Below are 21790 nucleotides of genomic sequence, written 5' to 3' on the forward strand. Positions count from 1 at the left end.
AAGAAAAGCCTGAGAGTAAGGTTATTAAAGTACAGTACGTTACATACACCGAATCTCCCAGTCCTCGATGCAGGCTCTAGCAGAGATGTTGCAGCTGCTGGTTAAAATTCCTTATTGCACATCCTACGATCAGGATGGGTTCACAGGTCTTCCGGGCTCTTCAATCCCTGCAGTGCTGCCTCTGGGATGAAGTGCTGAGCTGAGAACAAAATGGCATCGACCACATGGCCTCTTTATACTCCTTCCTGGCCTCTTCTTGTATGTAGCAGGTCACCTGGTCCTCAGCCTCTTTGCTGGCAGCTCTTGGGTCTCCGCCCTCCTGCTTTAGGTGTGTCTTTGGGCCATCAAGGGCCATTGTTCTACAGGGCTTCACTACTCAGTCTGTCCATAGCCATGCTCAACCACATTCACAGAAATATTCAGCTTTCACACAGATTACAGATTCCTACCTACACACATAGACATTATACACTCACATAAACAGCGTACATAAGATCAACAAACAATAATCTCCCATTCAATACCCCACATGGCTCCCCCCACACCAATTTCTGGGGCCAACACCCCCACCTAGGGGTGCAGCAGCGATCTGGCTGCTTCCCTCCAACTGAGGGTATGTCTACACTACCCTCCTAGTTCGAACTAGGAGGGTAATGTATGCATACCGCACTTGCTAATGAAGCCCGGGATTTGAATTTCCCGGGCTTCATTAGCATAAGCGGGGAGCCGCCATTTTTAAATCCCCGCTGCTTCGAACCCCGTGTAGCGCGGCTACACGGGGCTCGAACTAGGTAGTTCGGACTAGGGTGCCTATTCCGAACTACCGGTACACCTCGTTTCACGAGGAGTACCGGTAGTTCGGAATAGGACCCTAGTCCGAACTACCTAGTTCGAGCCCCGTGTAGCCGCGCTACACGGGGTTCGAAGCAGCGGGGATTTAAAAATGGCGGCTCCCCGCTTATGCTAATGAAGCCCGGGAAATTCAAATCCCGGGCTTCATTAGCAAGTGCGGTATGCATACATTACCCCGCTAGTTCGAACTAGCGGGGTAGTGTAGACATACCCTCAGTAATGTGACACAGCCGCCCCACTGCATCACGGCCTAGGAGCAGACTTGTAGCTGGAAACGCCCTGTAGCCAGGAGTCTCTCTCCCCAGGCAGGCCCCTGGATCTGCGCTGCCCAGGTACCAAGCCACGGCCCTGCCCAGCAAACACCTGCCACCTCCAGCAGCTGATAAGCCGGGGCAGGTGCGTGAGGGACCTCGCAGGTGGCTGTGCCTGGAGTCCTTTAGGCTGCGAGCTGCTAGGGGCAGAGCTGCCCTTGTGGTGTGTCCCAAAATCCCTGGCCAGTCACGGGGGACCGGACACGAGCGGCCGGCACCCACAGCTCTGTGCAGTTCACCAGTGAAGCACGGGGGGCGTGCCCTGTGTCAGTGAGAACGGACCGACTGGCGGACAGCACCGCTCTGGGGGACACCGGCCGGCAGGCGAGGGGCTGCTCCCGGCCACGCAGGGCAGCATGGGAGAAGGGGGCTGCGGGACACGGGACAGGAGAGCGGCACGTTAACGGCATCACAAGGGATGATGGGGCGGTTCTGTGAGCACCAGGGCAGGCGTGGGAAGCTGAGCAGGACTCGCTGGGCAGACCCAGCGGCCGCGTGGGGACGGTGAGTGGCTGCTGCTCGGCGGGAGGCAGCGGGCTCCGAAAGGCCTAGGCCTGCTCCTCAGGAAACCAGGGCACGAGACGGCAGCGAGGGAGCACTGTGGGTGGGGCTGCACAGCCCAGGACAAGGTGGCCGCGGAGGGAAGGGGCAGGTCGCATCACGTGACTGGATTTTAAGGGGAGCAGCCGGGTCACTGCTGCACCCGTGGGGGTGTTGGACCCAAAAGTGGTGCAAAGGGGGCCATGCGCGGTGTCAAACGAAAGCTTCCTTCCCTCTGATTCTGTATCTGCCATTCATGCGATTGTATAACGTCTGCGTGCGGAGTTACCAACATGCTGTGGCGGCGCGTTGGGGTCCCCCGCCTCCTGCACCCCGAAATGGCACGAACAGACTCCCCCAGCCGGTAGAACAGAGGGAGTGTATCGCCTCTCCAGGATACAGCACAGCACAGATGTCATCAGGTTACAGGGCAGGCCTAGGATGCCTCAGCCCCCCTTGATATGGGGGGGGTCTCGGCTTCTAAACCCCCCAGCCTGTTGCTGAGGCTGCTTCCTCCATGCTCCCAGACCGAAACTAACTCACCCTCCTCCAGCCCTGCCCCCCAGCCAGGGCAGCATCCCCCTTCCTTTGTTCCTCTCCATGGGGGGTAGCTGGTCAGACAGGTTTGTAGCCCCCTTTGCATAATGACTCCTGTTACAGACAGCAGAGGTCGCCACAGCCCTAGCAAGTTCCTCCCCACTACGTCACAGTTCTCCCCCCTCCGAGAGCGAACTGAGCAGGGTCACTCCGCTCGTGACCTAGGGAAGTTCGGGTCCTCTGCGTGGGAACCCGCCCTGGGGACATGGGTGCTCCCCTTGACTCAGGCCGGCCGTGGCGAGGCCCCACATGAGCTGGCTTCCCTCTGTCCACTCGCCACCCCACTCCAGGGCGACTGGCACAGGCCTGTCCTCGGGGGTCACACCCACCCTTCCGCTGGCCTTGATCTCTGGCCAGGGTCTCTCGGGCCGGGGCCATGAGCCCAGCGAGCCTTCTCTGGACAACCAGGGCGGCTTCCACCCCCGAAGCTCCATCCAGGGGGGTCTTCCCCTCCCATAACTCTCTCAGCGAGCCCAGAGGGTCCTCTATCTGGGGTAGAGACCCCCAAGCCGCTTTCCTCCTGTCTTGGGCCTTCCCGCCCCTCTGGCAGGAGTCACAGGACCGGCAGTACCGCTGCACGGCTGTAAAGATTCCCGGCCAATAGAAGTGCTGGAGCAGCCTCAGCCGGGTGCTCCGGATCCCCCGGTGGCCCCCAACGGGGACGTCGTGGGCCAAATACAGCAGCTTGAGGTGATGCTTTTGGGGAACCACCAGCTGCCGCTGGACCCCCCATGCCCTCACCTTCCTGGGGGGAAGCCATTCACGGAACAGGGACCCCCGCTCCCACAGGAATCTCTCCTGGCCACCTCTCCCCCGGGGCTGAGCTGCACGGAGGCCAGCCTGGTCCCTCAGCCTCTGCAAGGAGGGGTCTGCCTGCACCTCAGCCTGGAATTCAGCCGCTGAGGCAGGGATCGGGACCTGTCCCCCACCTCTGCCTAGGTCCGGAGTCCCAGCCTGGCTGGACCCCGTGTCCACCGTGATGGTACCTTGAGGACCCTGTCGGGAGGCCTCCCCTGGACCCAGGTTGCCAGCCCCCCGCTGGCTCTGGGTCCGGGTGGTGACTAGAGCCCGCTGGGATTCATGGGGCCACTCCTCTAGGTCATTCCCCATCAGCACCTCGGTGGGCAAGTGCGGGTGCACCCCCACTTCCTTGAGACCTTCCTTGGCCCCCCATTTCAGATGCACCCTGGCTACAGGCACCTTGAATGGGGACCCGTCTATGCCCTTCAGGGTCAGCTGGGTGTGGGGTAGTATCCGCTCTGGGGCCTCTATATCGGATCGGGCCAGAGTCACCTCCGCCCCCATGTCCCAGAAGCCTGTCACCTTCCTACCTTCCACCTCCAGGGGTATGAGGCACTCGCTCCGCAGGGGCCACCCTGCCCCCACCCGGTACACGGAGAAATCCGCCTCCTGAGAATCAGACCTCCCAGGGGAGGTGCACTGAGCATCCTTCCCCTCTCTCTGAGCTGAGGTTTGCCTGCCAGCCCCTGCCTCTGGGGCAGCCTGCCCTTCCTCCCGCCCCAGCCAGTTCACCCTGGAAAGTCCCCGGTCCTGGGACCTGGTGCACTGAGCCCTCTTGTGGCCTTTTTGCCCACAGCGATGGCAAGTTAGGCTTTGGGATGTCTGTCCAGGCCCTGGCTGGTTCTCTGGGGCACAGACGACCTGTTCCTTGGGCTCGCCTCGTAGTTGACTCCCTCCGTCGCTCAGCCGAGTTCCGGTCTCTGCGCGATTCCCTTTCTCTCCGGGACTCCCGTTTACACCTGGACCGGCTCTCCGTGAACTCATCTGCCAGTCTCCCGGCCTCCTGGGGATTCTCTGGTCTCCGGTCCTTGAGCCACAGCCTCAGTCTGGGTGGGCACGCTTCATAGAACCTCTTCCTGTACATTTCGGGGGTCAGCCCGAACTTGTGCAGCAGGGCCTCCTTGACTCGGTTGTAATCCCCTGGCTGTAGGTCCTCCAGCTGACTGAGCACTCCGGCTGCCTCCTGGTTCAGTGCGGGGATGAGCTCCTGCAGCCAGTCAGCTGGGGGGACCCGTTGCAGCCCACAGGCCCTCTCAAAGGAGCTGAGGAACCCGTCTATGTCGCCCATGTCCTTCAATTGGGCCACCATGAGCCTCTCCAGGCGTCTGGCAGCCCTGGGACCCTGGGGCCCATCCACTCTTGGCGCATCCGGGGCCCCGCCGGTTCTCCGCTCTGCCATGGCCAGCTCATGCTGTCGCTGCCCCTCTCAGTCCTCTACTTCCAATTCCTTCATCCGCAGCTGGATCTCCAGCCGCAGCAGCTCTGCTGGGCTGGCCCCTGCCCTAGGTGGGCTACGGCTTGCAGGCCTCCCGGGGGAAGCTGTCCCATCTCTCCGGCAGGCTCTAGTGCTCTGCCTCCTCTCAGAGCCTGACACGCTCCCAGGGGAGGTCTGGCTGCTTCCCCTGGGGACAGATTCCTGGCCCTGTGGCTGGTCATTCTCTTCCAGCCGGGCAATCAGCTGGGCCTTGGTTGCTTTCCGCACAGACAAGCCCCTCTCCCTGCACAGCCCCACCAGCTCTGCCTTCAAGAGTCGGGCGTAGGCCATCTGCCCGCTGGTCCCCTTGGTGCAGACTCACCAGTCTAGTGCTGCAGCGCCCCACGATTCCCAGGAACCGCTTCGCTCTGTCTCCAGCACGCCTGGCTCCAGGGCTCTTGCTTCTACTGCGCCTTGTCACTTGCCGCTGGAAGCTCCATCCACGGGGTGCAGTGCATCCCACTCCTGACACCAGTGTGACGGCGCGTTGGGGGTCCCCCGCCTCCTGCACCCCGAAAGGGCACGAACAGACTCCACCAGCCGGTAGAACAGAGGGAGTTTATTGCCTCTCCAGAATACAGCACAGATGTCACCAGGTTCCAGGGCAGGCCTAGGATGCTGCAGCCCCCCCTTGAGATGGGGGGGTTTCGGCTTCTAAACCCCCCAGCCTGTTGCTGAGGCTGCTTCCTCCATGCTCCCAGACAGAAACTAACTCACCCTCCTCCAGCCCTGCCCCCAGCCAGGGGCGGCATCCCCCTTCCTTTGTTCCTCTCCATGGGGGGTAGCTGGTCAGACAGGTTTGGAGCCCCCTTTGCATAATGACTCCTGTTACAGACAGCAGAGGTCGCCACAGCGTTGGCAAGTTCCCCCCACTACGTCACACATGGACTCTGCGCCGATGCCGGGGGGTTCTCTGTCTGAGGAAGAGCAATGGGCCGGGAATGGTTGCTCAATGGCCGTGTGATGGGCGAGGCTCCAAGGACAACAGATCTCTAGATGCCAAAGACACACCTGGGGAATGAAGCTAAATGCCTGGCCACTGACCATGTGACTCTCCAGCTTGGAATAGACCAGGATGGATATAAAACGCCATGTGGCATCCTCCATTTTGGTCTTCAGTTCAGCTCTTGATCCCCGATGCAGCCTCGCAGGGAACCACGAGCCGGGAAGAACTATGGACCCGTCCTGACATAGAATGTAACCAGAGACTTTTCAGCCAGCAGCTGTAACATCTCTGCTAGATCCTGCATCAAGAACCGGAGAGATTCGAGGCATGTAAAGTATTATCCTTTAACAACCTTACTCTCGTGCTTTTCCTTCTTTTAGTAATAAGCGTTTTGGCTGTGTCTAGACTGGCAAGTTTTTCTGCAAAAGCAGCTGCTTTTGCGGAAAAACTTGCCAGCTGTCTACACTGGCCGCTTGAATTTCCGCAAAAGCACTGACGATCTCATGTAAGATTGTCAATGTTTTTGCGGAAATACTATGCTGCTCCCGTTCGGGCAAAAGTCCTTTTGCACAAAAGCTTTTGTGCAAAAGGGTCAGTGTAGACAGCTGAGATTTGTTTTGCGCAAAAAAGCCCCAATTGCAAAAATGGCGCAAAAGCACGTCTAGATTGGCCACGTCTAGATTTCCGTTAAAAGCAGTTGCGGAAAAACATGCCAGTGTAGATGTAGCCTTAGCGTTTAGATTCTAAAGGTTTGGCTCAGCGTGGTCTTGTGAGTAAGAGCCAGAGTGTAAATTAACCTGGGACCTGTGACTGGTTTCTTGGAAGCCAAAGAACCTGTTCGGGGGAGGTGAGATTGGGTTCTAAACCCCTCACCTGTGGGCAGGCCCGGGGCTGTTTGCGGACAGAGCTGGAGTGTCAGAGGGGTTTTGCTCACGAGGCTTCTGGCTGGCCAGGCTGGCAGCTGACGTGCTCTGTGGGACAGCCAGGGGCTGTAAGGAGCCCCGCATTTGAGCAATTCGCCCTGAGTGGACGCCCTCAGCTGTGCCCAGACCCGGCCCGGTCCGTCACAGGCTGGCACGGGGGAGATGGCCCGGAGTTCGGCAGCCAGCTCTGGGCACCCACTGTCAGAAAGGCAGCAGGGAGCGTCCCAGAAAAGGAAAGAGGGAGCATCAGAGTCCCAGCGAGACTGCCAGCATGGAGGTTAGCCTGGCGGGACTGCCCGCGAGGAGGCACCTGGCGGGACTGCCCGCGAGGAGGTTAGCCTGGCGGGACTGCCCGTGAGGAGGTTAGCCTGGCGGGACTGCCCGCGAGGAGGCGTCTGGCGGGACTGCCCGCGAGGAGGTTAGCCTGGCGGGACTGCCCGTGAGGAGGTGCCTGGCGGGACTGCCCGTGAGGAGGCGCCTGGCGGGACTACCCGTGAGGAGGCGCCTGGCGGGACTGCCCGTGAGGAGGTTAGCCTGGCGGGACTGCCCGTGAGGAGGTTAGCCTGGCGGGACTGCCCGCGAGGAGGCGTCTGGCGGGACTGCCCGCGAGGAGGTTAGCCTGGCGGGACTGCCCGTGAGGAGGTGCCTGGCGGGACTGCCTGTGAGGAGGCGCCTGGCGGGACTGCCCGTGAGGAGGTTAGCCTGGCGGGACTGCCCACGAGGAGGCGTCTGGCGGGACTGCCCGCGAGGAGGTTAGCCTGGCGGGACTGCCCGTGAGGAGGTTAGCCTGGCGGGACTGCCCGTGAGGAGGTGCCTGGCGGGACTGCCCGTGAGGAGGCGCCTGGCGGGACTGCCCGCGAGGAGGTTAGCCTGGTGGGACTGCCCGCGAGGAGGCGGCTGGCGGGACTGCCCGCGAGGAGGTTAGCCTGGCGGGACTGCCCGCGAGGAGGCGCCTGGCGGGACTGCCTGCGAGGAGGTTAGCCTGGTGGGACTGCCCGCGAGGAGGTTAGCCTGGCGGGACTGCCCGCGAGGAGGTTAGCCTGGTGGGACTGCCCGCGAGGAGGTTAGCCTGGCGGGACTGCCCGCGAGGAGGCGCCTGGCGGGACTGCCCGCGAGGAGGTTAGCCTGGTGGGACTGCCCGCGAGGAGGTTAGCCTGGCGGGACTGCCCGCGAGGAGGTTAGCCTGGCGGGACTGCCCGTGAGGAGGCGCCTGGCGGGACTGCCCGCGAGGAGGTTAGCCTGGCGGGACTGCCCGCGAGGAGGTTAGCCTGGCGGGACTGCCCGCGAGGAGGTTAGCCTGGCGGGACTGCCCGCGAGGAGGTTAGCCTGGCGGGACTGCCCGCGAGGAGGCGCCTGGTGGGACTGCCCGCGAGGAGGTTAGCCTGGCGGGACTGCCCGTGAGGTTAGCCTGGCGGGACTGCCCGCGAGGAGGTTAGCCTGGCGGGACTGCCCGCGAGGAGGTTAGCCTGGCGGGACTGCCCGCGAGGAGGCGCCTGGTGGGACTGCCCGCGAGGAGGTTAGCCTGGCGGGACTGCCCGCGAGGAGCTTAGCCTGGCGGGACTGCCCGCGAGGAGGCACCTGGCGGGACTGCTCGCGAGGAGGCGCCTGGCGGGACTGCCCGCGAGGAGGCGCCTGGCGGGACTGCCCGCGAGGAGGTTAGCCTGGCGGGACTGCCCGCGAGGAGCTTAGCCTGGCGGGACTGCCCGCGAGGAGGCACCTGGCGGGACTGCTCGCGAGGAGGCGCCTGGCGGGACTGCCCGCGAGGAGGCGCCTGGCGGGACTGCCCGCGAGGAGCTTAGCCTGGCGGGACTGCCCGCGAGGAGGCGCCTGGTGGGACTGCCCGCGAGGAGGCACCTGGCGGGACTGCCCACAAGGAGGTTAGCCTGGCGGGACTGCCCGCGAGGAGGCGCCTGGTGGGACTGCCCGCGAGGTTAGCCTGGCGGGACTGCCCGCGAGGAGGCGCCTGGCGGGACTGCCCACAAGGAGGTTAGCCTGGCGGGACTGCCCGCGAGGAGGCACCTGGCGGGACTGTCCGCGAGGAGGCGCCTGGCGGGACTGTCCGCGAGGAGGCGCCTGGCGGGACTGTCCGCGAGGAGGCGCCTGGCGGGACTGCCCGCGAGGAGGCGCCTGGTGGGACTGCCCACGAGGAGGCGCCTGGCGGGACTGCCCGCGAGGAGGCGCCTGGCGGGACTGTCCGCGAGGAGGCGCCTGGCGGGACTGCCTGAGAGGAGGCGCCTGGCGGGACTGTCCGCAAGGAGGCACCTGGCGGGACTGCTCGCGAGGAGGCGCCTGGCGGGACTGTCCGTGAGGAGGCGCCTGGCGGGACTGCCCACGAGGAGGCACCTGGCGGGACTGTCCGTGAGGAGGCGCCTGGCGGGACTGCCCACGAGGAGGCGCCTGGCAGGACTGCCCGCGAGGAGGCACCTGGCGGGACTGTCCGTGAGGAGGCGCCTGGCGGGACTGTCCGTGAGGAGGCGCCTGGCGGGACTGCCCGTGAGGAGGCGCCTGGCGGGACTGCCCGTGAGGAGGCGCCTGGCGGGACTGCCCGCGAGGAGGTTAGCCTGGCGGGACTGCCCGTGAGGAGGCGCCTGGCGGGACTGCCCGCGAGGAGGTTAGCCTGGCGGGACTGCCCGCGAGGAGGCGCCTGGCTGGACTGCCCGCGAGGAGGCGCCTGGCGGGACTGTCCGTGAGGAGGCACCTGGCGGGACTGCCCGAGAGGAGGCGCCTGGCGGGACTGTCCGTGAGGAGGCGCCTGGCGGGACTGTCCGTGAGGAGGCGCCTGGCGGGACTGCCCACGAGGAGGCGCCTGGCAGGGCTGCCCGGGGCTGCCCGTCTCTGTGCCAAGATGGCTGAGCCCGCCCTGCGCGCACACGGCTCAGCCTGTCACCGGGCGGGGTGGGACACCGGGGTGGGCTAGCGAGGGAAGCAGCAATACCAGCTCCCGAGGTCTCGCCTCCCTGGAGCCCAGAGCTGTGCCATGCTGGCCAGTGCCAGCAGCCTCCCTTTGCAGGGGGGAAACCGAGGCACAGAGGGGGCGTGACTTGTTCACGGTCACCCAGCTCACTGGGCTAGACCCAGGGCTGCCCGCTCTCCCCACTGCTGCAGAGCCCTGTGCGGGATTCGGGGTAGGGGCCTGCCGTGCTCCAGCGGCACCGAGCAGTGTGTCAGCGGCACCCCACCGCACCCAGCTGACAAGGCCAGCCCCAGGCTCCCTGGCTACTCCTGCGGCTGGCTGCACCGCGGTTGCCCCGGCTCCGGCCCCGGCCCCGGCTCCGGCCCCGGCTCTCCCGCTGCCTTCGGAAACCTTCCCCAACGGCTCCGAATTAGCCCGGCCCATTAGCCTCGGTCCCTGTTTAATGAGGGGAGCCTCGGCCCCGGGCAGCTGGTTTTGTTTACTCCCCACTTAGTTTAAAGAGGGACCTTTGCCCCTATTATCTGACCCCTTCTTTCATTTCAGGTAATTCAATTACAGCCGACGTCCCAGCGTCAGGCATTTCCGGCTCTAGTGCGCTAAGCGGGGAGTCTGCTTAGAATGACATGGCCTGCGTGCCCGGGGGCAGCTACTGTGTGGGGGCCCTCCCCCCGCCCTGGCACCTCGGCACAGACCTGCCGGAGACGCCGTTATCGACTTGGCGGGCGGCTTCCCGCTGCCCTCCCCCAGCCTGAGCTGGCGGCTCCCCTCCGAAAGGCCTTCGGTGCCCCCCCGAGCCGCCGCCTTCGGCCGACACCTCGCGCACGCCCTGCCCCCGGGCTCCATCCTACCCACGCACGCCCTGCCCCCGGGCTCCATCCTACCCGCGCACGCCCTGCCCCACACCCCGGCCCTACCCGCGCACGCCCTGCCCCCGGGCTCCGTCGTACCCGCGCACGCCCTGCCCCCGGGCTCCATCCTACCCGTGCACGCCCTGCCCCCGGGCCCTGGCCCTACCCACGCACGCCCTGCCCCCGGGCCCTGGCCCTACCCGCGCACGCCCTGCCCCCGGGCTCCGTTGTACCCGCGCACGCCCTGCCCCCGGGCCCTGGCCCTACCCGCGCACGCCCTGCCCCCGGGCTCAGCCCTACCCGTGCACGCCCTGCCCCCGGGCTCCGTCGTACCCGCGCACGCCCTGCCCCACACCCCGGCCCTACCCGCGCACGCCCTGCCCCCGGGCTCCGTCCTACCCGCGCATGCCCTGCCCCCGGGTCCTGGCCCTACCCGCGCACGCCCTGCCCCACACCCCGGCCCTACCCGCGCACGCCCTGCCCCCGGGCTCCATCCTACCCGCGCACGCCCTGCCCCCGGGCTCCATCCTACCCACGCACGCCCTACCCCACACCCCGGCCCTACCCGCGCACACCCTGCCTCCGGGCTCCATCCTACCCGCGCACGCCCTGCCTCCAGGCTCCATCCTACCCGCGCACGCCCTACCCCCGGGCTCCGTCCTACCCGCGCACGCCCTGCCCCCGGGCTCCGTCGTACCCGCGCACGCCCTGCCCCCGGGCTCCGTCGTACCCGCGCACGCCCTGCCCCCGGGCTCCGTCGTACCCGCGCACGCCCTGCCCCCAGGCCCTGGCCCTACCCGCGCACGCCCTGCCCCCGGGCTCCGCCCTACCTGCGCACGCCCTGCCCCCGGGCTCCGCCCTACCCACGCACGCCCTGCCCCATGGCCCTGCCTTACCCGCGCATGCCCTGCCCCCGGTCTCTGTCCTACCCGCGCAGGCCCTGCCTTACCCACGCACGCCCTGCCCCACACCTGCGCACGCCTTGCCCCACACCTGCGCATACCCTGCCCCCGGGTCCTGCACACGCCCTGCCCCACACCTGCGCACGCCTTGCCCCACACCTGCGCATACCCTGCCCCCGGGTCCCGCACATGCCCTGCCCCACACCCCGGCCCTACCCGCGCATGCCCTGCCCCTGGGCCCTGCACATGCACAGCCCCACACCCCGGCCCTACTCGGGTTCACACCATGTATGAGCCTTAATGCACTGTGGCCATCCCAACCCCCCCATATCCCATCCCGTCAGACCAGCCCCCAATACATGCCCTGGGCAGATCCTCCTCCAGACCAACCTCTGCCCCATGCACGCCCGGCCAAGCACCCTCCACACCCAGGCCTACTGTGGGCCCCATCTCTGACATCCCCAAACCGACCCCCGACCCCCCAGCAAACTCCCCCTCAGGGCGCATCCTGCCGCTAGCTGGGAGCTGGCACACGCCCGTGGGCACCGACTCAGCCTGGCACGTGACCCCAGATTTCCCGCTTCCTCCCAGCCCCTCTGCCTGGCCAGCGTGCCCAGTGGGCTCCCAGGCCAGGGCTGGCAAGGTTCCCCAGGAGCTGCCAGGGTGCCCCGCTCTCCGCGGTGGCATCAGGGCTCCGTCCCTCTCCAGCCACCGGCTGGCCCGCCACGGCGCTACCTCCGCCCAGCGCGGGAGGGAACGGAACGGCAAATACCTACTGTTGCCAGGTAACGGCGTCCACGGTGTGGCCAGCCACCTTCATGAACCTGTAGGGACAAACGAAGACACCGGTGAGCCTGGGGCTGTGCCGGCAGCTGGCGAGTGTGCGACACCCACCTGCCGCCCCCACACCCCAGCTCACACGAGGCCACAGGCCCTGCCCTGGCAGCTGCTCCCGGGTCACTGTCTCCGGGCCCAAGCATGGCGGGGCGGGTCTGCTGCCTCTCCAGCCCGGAGCGCCGGAGCAGGACCGGAGCACAGGAGCAGGCGTGGAGCAGGCCCGGAGCGCCAGAGCAGGACCGGAGCACAGGAGCAGGCGTGGAGCAGGCCCGGAGCGCCGGAGCAGGACCGGAGCACAGGAGCAGGCGTGCAGCAGGCCTGGAGCGCCGGAGCAGGACCGGAGCACAGGAGCAGGCGTGCAGCAGGCCTGGAGCGCCGGAGCAGGACCGGAGCACAGGAGCAGGCGTGCAGCAGGCCCGGAGCGCCGGAGCAGGACCGGAGCACAGGAGCAGGCGTGGAGCAGGCCCGGAGCGCCGGAGCAGGACCGGAGCACAGGAGCAGGCGTGCAGCAGGCCCGGAGCGCCGGAGCAGGACCGGAGCACAGGAGCAGGCGTGGAGCAGGCCCGGAGCGCCGGAGCAGGACCGGAGCACAGGAGCAGGCGTGGAGCAGGCCCGGAGCGCCGGAGCAGGACCGGAGCACAGGAGCAGGCGTGCAGCAGGCCCGGAGCGCCGGAGCAGGACCGGAGCACAGGAGCAGGCGTGGAGCAGGCCCGGAGCGCCGGAGCAGGACCGGAGCACAGGAGCAGGCATGGAGCAGGCCCGGAGCGCCGGAGCAGGCCCGGAGCGCTCCTTCAGGATGCCAGCACGAGTGTTCGGTTGGGATGGAAGCCCTGGGGGCACATGGCTGAGACTGGCTGGCCCAATTCAGAACCCCGCCCGTGAAGAGACGCATCCCCCCGGCAGCAGTGCACAGAGGGAGAGACCCCAGGGGACTTGCCTCTCCCTTTTACCTGCCTACCCCACGGCCGTGCACTGTGAGCACTCCGCTGTGGTGCGGCTCCAGCCGGGCTTCTCCGACGCTCCAACTCAGCCCCCGGTGCACCACGCTCCAGCCAGCGCTCGCCGCCGCTCCGCACGCTCCCGAGGCCTGAGGCCCCCGGCGACCAGGGCAGCTGGGTGGGCCCTCATGGGCTGGCTGCGACATGCGGGAAGGGTGGCGACGTCCCACCCTGGCCCTGGCGCGCACGGCCTGCTTTGCCCTGGGTGCTGTGCGGAGCGACGGGCTCGCAGGCCCACGTGGCATCCCGTGGCGGCGGCAGCAGGAGCCAGAAAGGCGTCTGTGCAGGGGGGGCTCGTGCCCAGCGGCAGGCGGACGAGGGAGCGGTGCTGCCAGCGCAGCGAGGCCCAGGGCCCGGGCTCTTGGGGGGCACCCGGCTGTGTTTGAAAAGCGCTGACCATGTGGCCTGGGCTCCAGCACGTGCACCGGCCCGGGTGCCGATTCCTGAGCGGCTATTGCAGTCGGCCCTCACTGCTCACAGTCCCCCGACTTCCTCCACGCCCGGCGCCCGGCTGCCCTGGGATCCCTGGCGCGGCGCAGGCGGCAGCTCAGCCACGTGCTCTCCGACAGCTCCGGCTCCATGAACGGGCTAATTAACACCTCATCCAAGCGGGCCGGCTGCGGTGCCTGGAGAACCCCCTCCCCCTCTCCTGTGCGCTCGCAGGCTCCGGCCCGCCCCGGCCCAGCAGGCAACGCCCCCTCTCCCCGCAGCGGGGCCTGGCCACCTCCAGGCAAAGGCCCCGCGAGTCTCAGTCCCGACCGTAGGAGCCGGCGGCGACTGGCGCAGCCCGAGGAACCGCGCCCGGCACTGCGCCCGGCTGCTTGGTCTGGGCGAGGCTCCCCGGAGCCGCAGGGCCGCTGCTGGCTTTCCAGCCCCAGGGTCAGCTCTTGCCTGGCATGTAACGCCCGGCCCGTGGCCTTGGCAGGCATCTCGCCCTCCCCCTGCAAGGGCACCGGTCCTGCCACCGGCCTGGGCCTGTTCGCACACCGGCGCTTTGCTGGAGCGCCTTTGGCACGGCGTCCGCCCGGCGCCGGCGCACTCTTGAACCCCAAGATGAATCCAGGGACAGAGGCAAACAGCCCTTCACTGGGCCCCCAGAGCAGCCCAGGCATTACGGCTGCTCTGTGCCTGTGCCAGGCTGGTCGTCAGCTGCTAGCGAAGCCTGGACGTAACCCGCTGCCAGCAGAATCCCCTGGCCAGCCCCACCGCCAGCCCCACTGCCGCTTGTCCCCAGGGTCCCGCACGGTCCTTTGCCCACAGGCTCCGGCTCTCCCATGTGTCTGTGGCCGTGCGCGTCAACGCCTCTTCTCCTTCCCCTGGCACTACGGCTGCTCCCATCTCCAGCCTCCCTCGCTGCCCCCTGCCTCCTGCCCGCAGGCGTGAGACCCCAGCGCCCGTCCGGTACCTCCCTGGTGCTCGCACACCCTCTGGCTGCTCCCCCCTCTCCCCTCGCTGCCCCCTGCCTCCTGCCCGCAGGCGTGAGACCCCAGCGCCCGTCCGGTACCTCCCCGGCGCCCGCTCACCCTCCGGCTGCTCCCCCCTCTCCCCTGCCTCCTGCCCACAGGCGTGAGACCCCAGCGCCCGTCCGGTACCTCCCCGGCGCCCGCTCATCCTCCGGCTGCTCCCCCCTCTCCCCTGCCTCCTGCCCGGAGGCGTGAGACCGCAGTGCCCGTCCGGTACCTCCCCGGCGCCCGCTCACCCTCCGGCTGCTCCCCCCTCTCCCCTGCCTCCTGCCCGCAGGCGTGAGACCCCAGCGCCCGTCCGGTACCTCCCCGGCGCCCGCACACCCTCCGGCTGCTCCCCTCCCTCCCCTCGCTGCCCCCTGCCTCCTGCCCGCAGGCCTGAGACCCCAGCGCCCGTCCGGTACCTCCCCGGTGCTCGCGCACCCTCCGTCTGCTCCCTTCCCTCCCCTGCCTCCTGCCCGCAGGCGTGAGACCCCAGCGCCCGTCCGGTACCTCCCCGGCGCCCGCACACCCTCCGTCTGCTCCCTTCCCTCCCCTGCCTCCTGCCCGCAGGCGTGAGACCCCAGCGCCCGTCCGGTACCTCCCCGGCGCCCGCACACCCTCCGGCTGCTCCCCTCCCTCCCCTCGCTGCCCCCTGCCTCCTGCCCGCAGGCCTGAGACCGCAGTGCCCGTCCGGTACCTCCCCGGCGCCCGCACACCCTCTGGCTGCTCCCCCCTCTCCCCTCGCTGCCCCCTGCCTCCTGCCCGCAGGCGTGAGACCCCAGCGCCCGTCCGGTACCTCCCCGGCGCCCGCTCATCCTCCGGCTGCTCCCCTCTCTCCCCTGCCTCCTGCCCGGAGGCGTGAGACCCCAGCGCCCGTCCGGTACCTCCCCGGCGCCCGCACACCCTCCGTCTGCTCTCTTCCCTCCCCTGCCTCCTGCCCGCAGGCGTGAGACCCCAGCGCCCGTCCGGTACCTCCCCGGCGCCCGCTCACCCTCCGGCTGCTCCCCCCTCTCCCCTCGCTGCCCCCTGCCTCCTGCCCGCAGGCGTGAGACCCCAGCGCCCGTCCGGTACCTCCCCGGCGCCCGCACACCCTCCGTCTGCTCCCTTCCCTCCCCTGCCTCCTGCCCGCAGGCGTGAGACCCCAGCGCCCGTCCGGTACCTCCCCGGCGCCCGCTCACCCTCCGTCTGCTCCCCCCTCTCCCCTGCCTCCTGCCCGCAGGCGTGAGACCCCAGCGCCCGTCCGGTACCTCCCCGGCGCCCGCACACCCTCCGTCTGCTCTCTTCCCTCCCCTGCCTCCTGCCCGCAGGCGTGAGACCCCAGCGCCCGTCCGGTACCTCCCCGGTGCTCGCACACCCTCCGGCTGCTCCCCCCTCTCCCCTCGCTGCCCCCTGCCTCCTGCCCGCAGGCGTGAGACCCCAGCGCCCGTCCGGTACCTCCCCGGTGCTCGCACACCCTCCGGCTGCTCCCCCCTCTCCCCTGCCTCCTGCCCGCAGGCGTGAGACCCCAGCGCCCGTCCGGTACCTCCCCGGCGCCCGCTCACCCTCCGGCTGCTCCCAGAGTCGAAAGCTGAAGCGCAAGGGGTGGCGAGAGCCGTCGGGCAGCCCCCTTCTCTGGGGCTGAGCGGCATGGGCAGGACGTGGCCAGTCTGCCGGGGCAGCTGCTTCCCGACTGTGGGGAGGGACCTCCCCTGCCCGGCCCCTGCTCCAGTGCACAGCAGGAATCTGGCCCTTCCGGGGATCGTGGAGTGTCCAGGCCAGTCAAGCCAAGCGGCTCTGAGCACGGCGCTGAGGCCTGGGAGCCCAGCTCCTGCCACTGCCCTGTGCTCTGGCGGCACAGGCAGCGCCTCGGGCAGCCCCCTGTGCTGGTCCGGAGGGCAGGGGCAGGACACAGCAACCAGAGCAGGCGAGTAGCTTCTGTGCCGCGGAGAGACCCCGGCGAGGCCTCCTGGCGCTGCTGCGATCGGCTGGCTGGGCCGTCGGGATCCGGCCCCGGGGCTCGGGCACGTCAGAGGGAGGCGCTCTGCCCCTGGGGTCTGTCTACACTACCCCGCTAGGTCGAACTAGGGGGGTAATGTAGTCATACGGAGTTGCAAATGAAGCCAGGGATTTGAATTTCCCGGGCTTCATTTGCATAAAGCCGGCCGGCGCCATTTTTAAATGCCGGCTAGTTCAGACCACGCGGCTACACGCGGCTACACGCGGCTACACGCGGCACGGACTAGCTAGTTCGGACTAGGCTTCCTATCCAAACTAGCTGTACGCCTCGTGGAACGTGGAACGTGGAGTACAGCTAGTTTGGATAGGACGCCTAGTCCGAACTAGCTAGTCCGTGCCGCGTGTAGCCACAGGCACAGGGTCCGAACTAGCCGGCATTTAAAAATGGCGCCGGCCGGCTTTATGCAAATGAAGCCCGGGAAATTCAAACCCCTGGCTTCATTTGCAACTCCGTATGACTACATTACCCCCCTAGTTCGACCTAGCGGGGTAGTGTAGACAGACCCCTGGAGAGGGGCTGGAGGACAGCGTCAGAGCCCGGCCGCAAAGCGCCCAGAGGTGAGCTGGCCCCACCCGGGACGCTCCGAGCACCCCTGGGCCCTGGCCCCCTTGACCGAGCTCTCCCCGCCCTGGGGAGGAGGGAAGGGGGAGCCCGGCCCTCGCCCGCTCGCTTACCCCTCCAGGAGAGCGATGACGTTCTTCCTGGGCCGCCCCACGTTGGGCCCGTAGAGGCTGGCGCGGGTGTAGGTGCGGATAAGCTGCAGCAGCCCTTTCAGCTGGATGTAGTCCCTCCCCAGCTGGCTGCCGTTCACCGCCCGGCCGGTCAGTGCCCGGTAGTTGTTGGGCTCTGCCAAAAGAAACACGGGAAAGCAACTCAGCCCAGCGGCAGAGGGGCTCCCCATGCATGGACCCCCAAAGAGCCTCAGCTCCGCAGGGCCCCCCAAAAAGCCTCAGCTCCGCAGGGCCCCCCCCAAAGAGCCTTAGCTCCGCAGGACCCCCAAAAAGCCACAGCTCCGCAGGGCCCCCCAAAAAGCCTCAGCTCCGCAGCCCCCCCAAAGAGCCTCAGCTCCGCAGGGCCCCCCAAAAAGCCTCAGCTCCGCAGGCCCCCCCAAAGAGCCTCAGCTCCGCAGGGCCCCCCAAAAAGCCTCAGCTCCGCAGGCCCCCCCCCAAAGAGCCTCAGCTCTGCAGGACCCCCAAAAAGCCTCAGCTCCGCAGGCCCCCCCAAAGAGCCTCAGCTCCGCAGGGCCCCCCAAAAAGCCTCAGCTCTGCAGGCCCCCCCCCAAAGAGCCTCAGCTCTGCAGGCTCCCCCAAAGAGCCTCAGCTCCGCAGGGCCCCCCAAAGAGCCTCAGCTCCGCAGGCCCCCCCCAAAAAGCCTCAGCTCCGCAGGGCCCCCCAAAGAGCCTCAGCTCTGCAGGCCCCCCCCCAAAGAGCCTCAGCTCCGCAGGGCCCCCCAAAGAGCCTCAGCTCTGCAGGCCCCCCCCCAAAGAGCCTCAGCTCCACAGGGCCCCCCAAAAGCCACAGCTCTGCAGGGCCCCCAAAAAGCCACAGCTCCACAGGCCCCCCCAAAGAGCCTCAGCTCTGCAGGGCCCCCCAAAGAGCCTCAGCTCTGCAGGACCCCCAAAGAGCCTCAGCTCCGCAGGGCCCCCCCAAAGAGCCTCAGCTCCGCAGGGCCCCCCCAAAAGCCTCAGCTCCGCAGGGCCCCCCAAAGAGCCTCAGCTCCGCAGGGCCCCCCAAAGAGCCTCAGCTCCGCAGGCCCCCCCCAAAAAGCCTCAGCTCCGCAGGGCCCCCCCAAAGAGCCTCAGCTCCGCAGGTCTCAGTGCAGACACGGGTCTCCGCGGCAGGGTCTCCCCCACCTCCCTGAGGGCAGACGCTGGCGGCCTCGCGCTGCCTATGCCGTGCCTTGGCTTGGCCCGGCGGCGTCTCGGCGGGGCGCACCCCGAGGGGCGCGAAGCCGGCACGTTGCAGCGCGGACCCGCCCACAGCCTACGCGGGCTGGCGGAGATGAGCTGTGGCCAGGGCCCGGCACAGGCCAGCCGCCCTGCGCGGGTGAGAGCAGTCTGGCCGCTCGGCGCCTGGCAACGGGAGCAGGGCCGCGGCGTGGCACGCCTGTGTCTCACGTCTGGGCGTGCGAGACAAACCGGCTCCCCCGAGCCCGCGAGGCAGAGCGCGCCCCTGACGGCAGAGCCCCTCCCCGCCGCCAGGCCCCTTCTCGCTGTGCCTCCGGGAGCCGGGTCCTGCACCTGTCCGCCCTGCCCAGCCCGCGGGGACGGGCAGCCGGGAGCTGGGACTCCGGCACGGCCCGGCCGCACGGCAACCCACCGTTGCCCAGCTCCCAGGAGATGTTGTATTTCTTGCTGGCGCTGTACTTCAGCAGGCTGAGGGCGTTGGAGCTGTTCCAGGAGTTGTTGGGGTTCCGGCACAGGGCGTTCAGCGCAAAGACCAGGTGGAGGCCGGAGCAGTCGGCGAAGTTGTAGAGTTTGTCTAGAGACCTGGCTGGGAGCAAACGAAAACCGGCTTGTAACTCAGAGCAAAGGCCAGTACCGGGCATCCCGGAGCCTCGGACGGACCCTCCGCCCCGTCGCCTCCCGCTGCATCAGGGGGGCGGAGCCTGTCTCGGATCCCAGGGGGGCGGAGCCAGGCTGTGCCCGCCCCACAGGAAGTGAAGAGGCAGGAGAGGAAGTATAAAGCTGCTGGAGGAGACAGCTGCCAGGGCTGGAGCCCGAAGAGGAGCCCTGCAGAGCCGAGGGGCGGCCAGGCTGGCTCTCCCCCGGGTGGCTGGGGACAGAGGCGCCCCGAGACGGGCACAACGTGGCCCGAGGACAGCGACTCCCAGCTGGGTCCCAGGACAGAACTCACCTCCCCGAGAGGGCAGGGAGGAGGCTGGGTCCAGGGGACGCCTGTCATTGCACCCGGCCACCCCTACTGCCCTGTACTGCTGCCTGGGGCTGAGGCCTTCTGCTGTTGGCGCTGCCCCGCCTGAGGGGCTGGACCCCGGACTATGCCCCGCCCAAGGGGCTGGACCCCGGACTATGCCCCGCCCAAGGGGCCGGACCCCGGACTATGCCCCGCCCAAGGGGCCGGACCCCAGACTATGCCCCGCCCGAGGGGCTGGACCCCAGACTATGCCCCGCCCGAGAGTCTGGACCCCGGACTATGCCCCGCCCAAGGGGCTGGACCCCAGACTATGCCCCGCCCGAGGGCCTGGACCCCGGACTATGCCCCGCCCGAGAGTCTGGACCCCGGACTATGCCCCGCCCGAGAGTCTGGACCCCGGACTATGCCCCCCCGAGGGCCTGGACCCCAGACTATGCCCCACCCGAGAGTCTGGACCCCGGACTATGCCCCGCCCGAGGGGCTGGACCCCAGACTATGCCCCGCCCGAGGGGCTGGACCCCGGACTATGCCCCGCCCGAGAGTCTGGACCCCGGACTATGCCCCGCCCGAGAGTCTGGACCCCGGACTATGCCCCGCCCGAGGGGCCGGACCCCGGACTATGCCCCCCCCGAGGGGCCGGACCCCAGACTATGCCCCCCCCGAGGGGCTGGACCCCAGACTATGCCCCGCCCGAGAGTCTGGACCCCGGACTATGCCCCGCCCGAGGGGCCGGACCCCGGACTATGCCCCCCCCGAGGGGCTGGACCCCAGACTATGCCCCCCCCGAGGGGCTGGACCCCAGACTATGCCCCGCCCGAGAGCCTGGACCCCAGACTATGCCCCGCCCGAGGGGCTGGACCCCGGACTATGCCCCGCCCGAGGGGCTGGACCCCAGACTATGCCCCGCCCGAGGGGCTGGACCCCAGACTATGCCCCGCCCGAGGGGCTGGACCCCAGACTATGCCCCGCCCGAGGGGCTGGACCCCGGACTATGCCCCCCCCGAGGGGCTGGACCCCAGACTATGCCCCCCCCCGAGGGGCTGGACCCCAGACTATGCCCCGCCCAAGGGGCTGGACCCCGGACTATGCCCCACCCGAGGGGCTGGACCCCCAGACTATGCCCCGCCCGAGGGGCTGGACCCCCAGACTATGCCCCGCCCGAGGGGCTGGACCCCAGACTATGCCCCGCCCGAGGGGCTGGACCCCCAGACTATGCCCCGCCCGAGAGTCTGGACCCCAGACTATGCCCCGCCCGAGGGGCTGGACCCCAGACTATGCCCCGCCCGAGGGGCTGGACCCCAGACTATGCCCCGCCCGAGAGTCTGGACCCCAGACTATGCCCCGCCCGAGGGGCTGGACCCCAGACTATGCCCCGCCCGAGGGGCTGGACCCCAGACTATGCCCCGCCCGAGGGGCTGGACCCCAGACTATGCCCCGCCCGAGGGGCTGGACCCCAGACTATGCCCCGCCCGAGGGGCTGGACCCCGGACTATGCCCCGCCCGAGGGGCTGGACCCCAGACTATGCCCCGCCCGAGAGTCTGGACCCCAGACTATGCCCCGCCCGAGGGGCTGGACCCCAGACTATGCCCCGCCCGAGGGGCTGGACCTCAGACTATGCCCCGCCCGAGGGGCTGGACCCCAGACTATGCCCCGCCCGAGGGGCTGGACCTCAGACTATGCCCCGCCCGAGAGTCTGGACCCCAGACTATGCCCCGCCCGAGGGGCTGGACCCCAGACTATGCCCCGCCCGAGGGGCTGGACCCCAGACTATGCCCCCCCGAGGGGCTGGACCTCAGACTATGCCCCGCCCGAGGGGCTGGACCCCAGACTATGCCCCCCCGAGGGGCTGGACCCCAGACTATGCCCCCCCCGAGGGGCTGGACCTCAGACTATGCCCCGCCCGAGGGCCTGGACCCCAGACTATGCCCCGCCCGAGGGGCTGGACCCCAGACTATGCCCCGCCCGAGGGCCTGGACCCCAGACTATGCCCCGCCCGAGGGGCTGGACCCCAGACTATGCCCCCCCGAGGGGCTGGACCCCAGACTATGCCCCGCCCGAGGGGCTGGACCCCGGACTATGCCCCGCCCGAGGGGCTGGACCCCAGACTATGCCCCGCCCAAGGGGCTGGACCCCAGACTATGCCCCGCCCAAGGGGCTGGACCCCAGACTATGCCCCACCCGAGGGGCTGGACCCCGGACTATGCCCCGCCCGAGGGGCTGGACCCCAGACTATGCCCCGCCCGAGGGGCTGGACCCCAGACTATGCCCCGCCCGAGAGTCTGGACCCCGGACTATGCCCCGCCCGAGAGTCTGGACCCCAGACTATGCCCCGCCCGAGGGGCCGGACCCCGGACTATGCCCCCCCCGAGGGGCCGGACCCCAGACTATGCCCCGCCCGAGGGGCCGGACCCCGGACTATGCCCCCCCCGAGGGGCCGGACCCCAGACTATGCCCCCCCCGAGGGGCCGGACCCCGGACTATGCCCCCCCCGAGGGGCCGGACCCCGGACTATGCCCCCCCCGAGGGGCCGGA

General features: G+C 68.6%; 1 protein-coding gene across 2 annotated transcripts in view; it reads right to left on the bottom strand.

Annotated features, from left to right (window-relative positions):
* HPSE2 (heparanase 2 (inactive)) overlaps nucleotides 1-21790 on the bottom strand; it is a 176206-nt gene that overhangs the window by 45356 nt on the left and 109060 nt on the right. For both annotated transcript variants that reach the window (XR_012905505.2, XM_075934461.2), the window contains exons 4-6: nucleotides 18703-18876; nucleotides 17059-17230; nucleotides 11885-11932 (exon numbers count right to left, since the gene is read on the bottom strand). Coding sequence is in view for 1 of the 2 variants with exons in the window: in XM_075934461.2 (XP_075790576.1) it covers nucleotides 11885-11932; nucleotides 17059-17230; nucleotides 18703-18876 (394 nt within the window). In the remaining variant the exon portion in view is untranslated. The remainder of the gene's footprint in view (nucleotides 1-11884; nucleotides 11933-17058; nucleotides 17231-18702; nucleotides 18877-21790) is intronic.

The sequence above is a fragment of the Pelodiscus sinensis genome, chromosome 8, assembly GCF_052426305.1.
Source record: "Pelodiscus sinensis isolate ZL-2025 chromosome 8, ASM5242630v1, whole genome shotgun sequence".
NCBI lineage: Eukaryota > Metazoa > Chordata > Testudines > Trionychidae > Pelodiscus > Pelodiscus sinensis.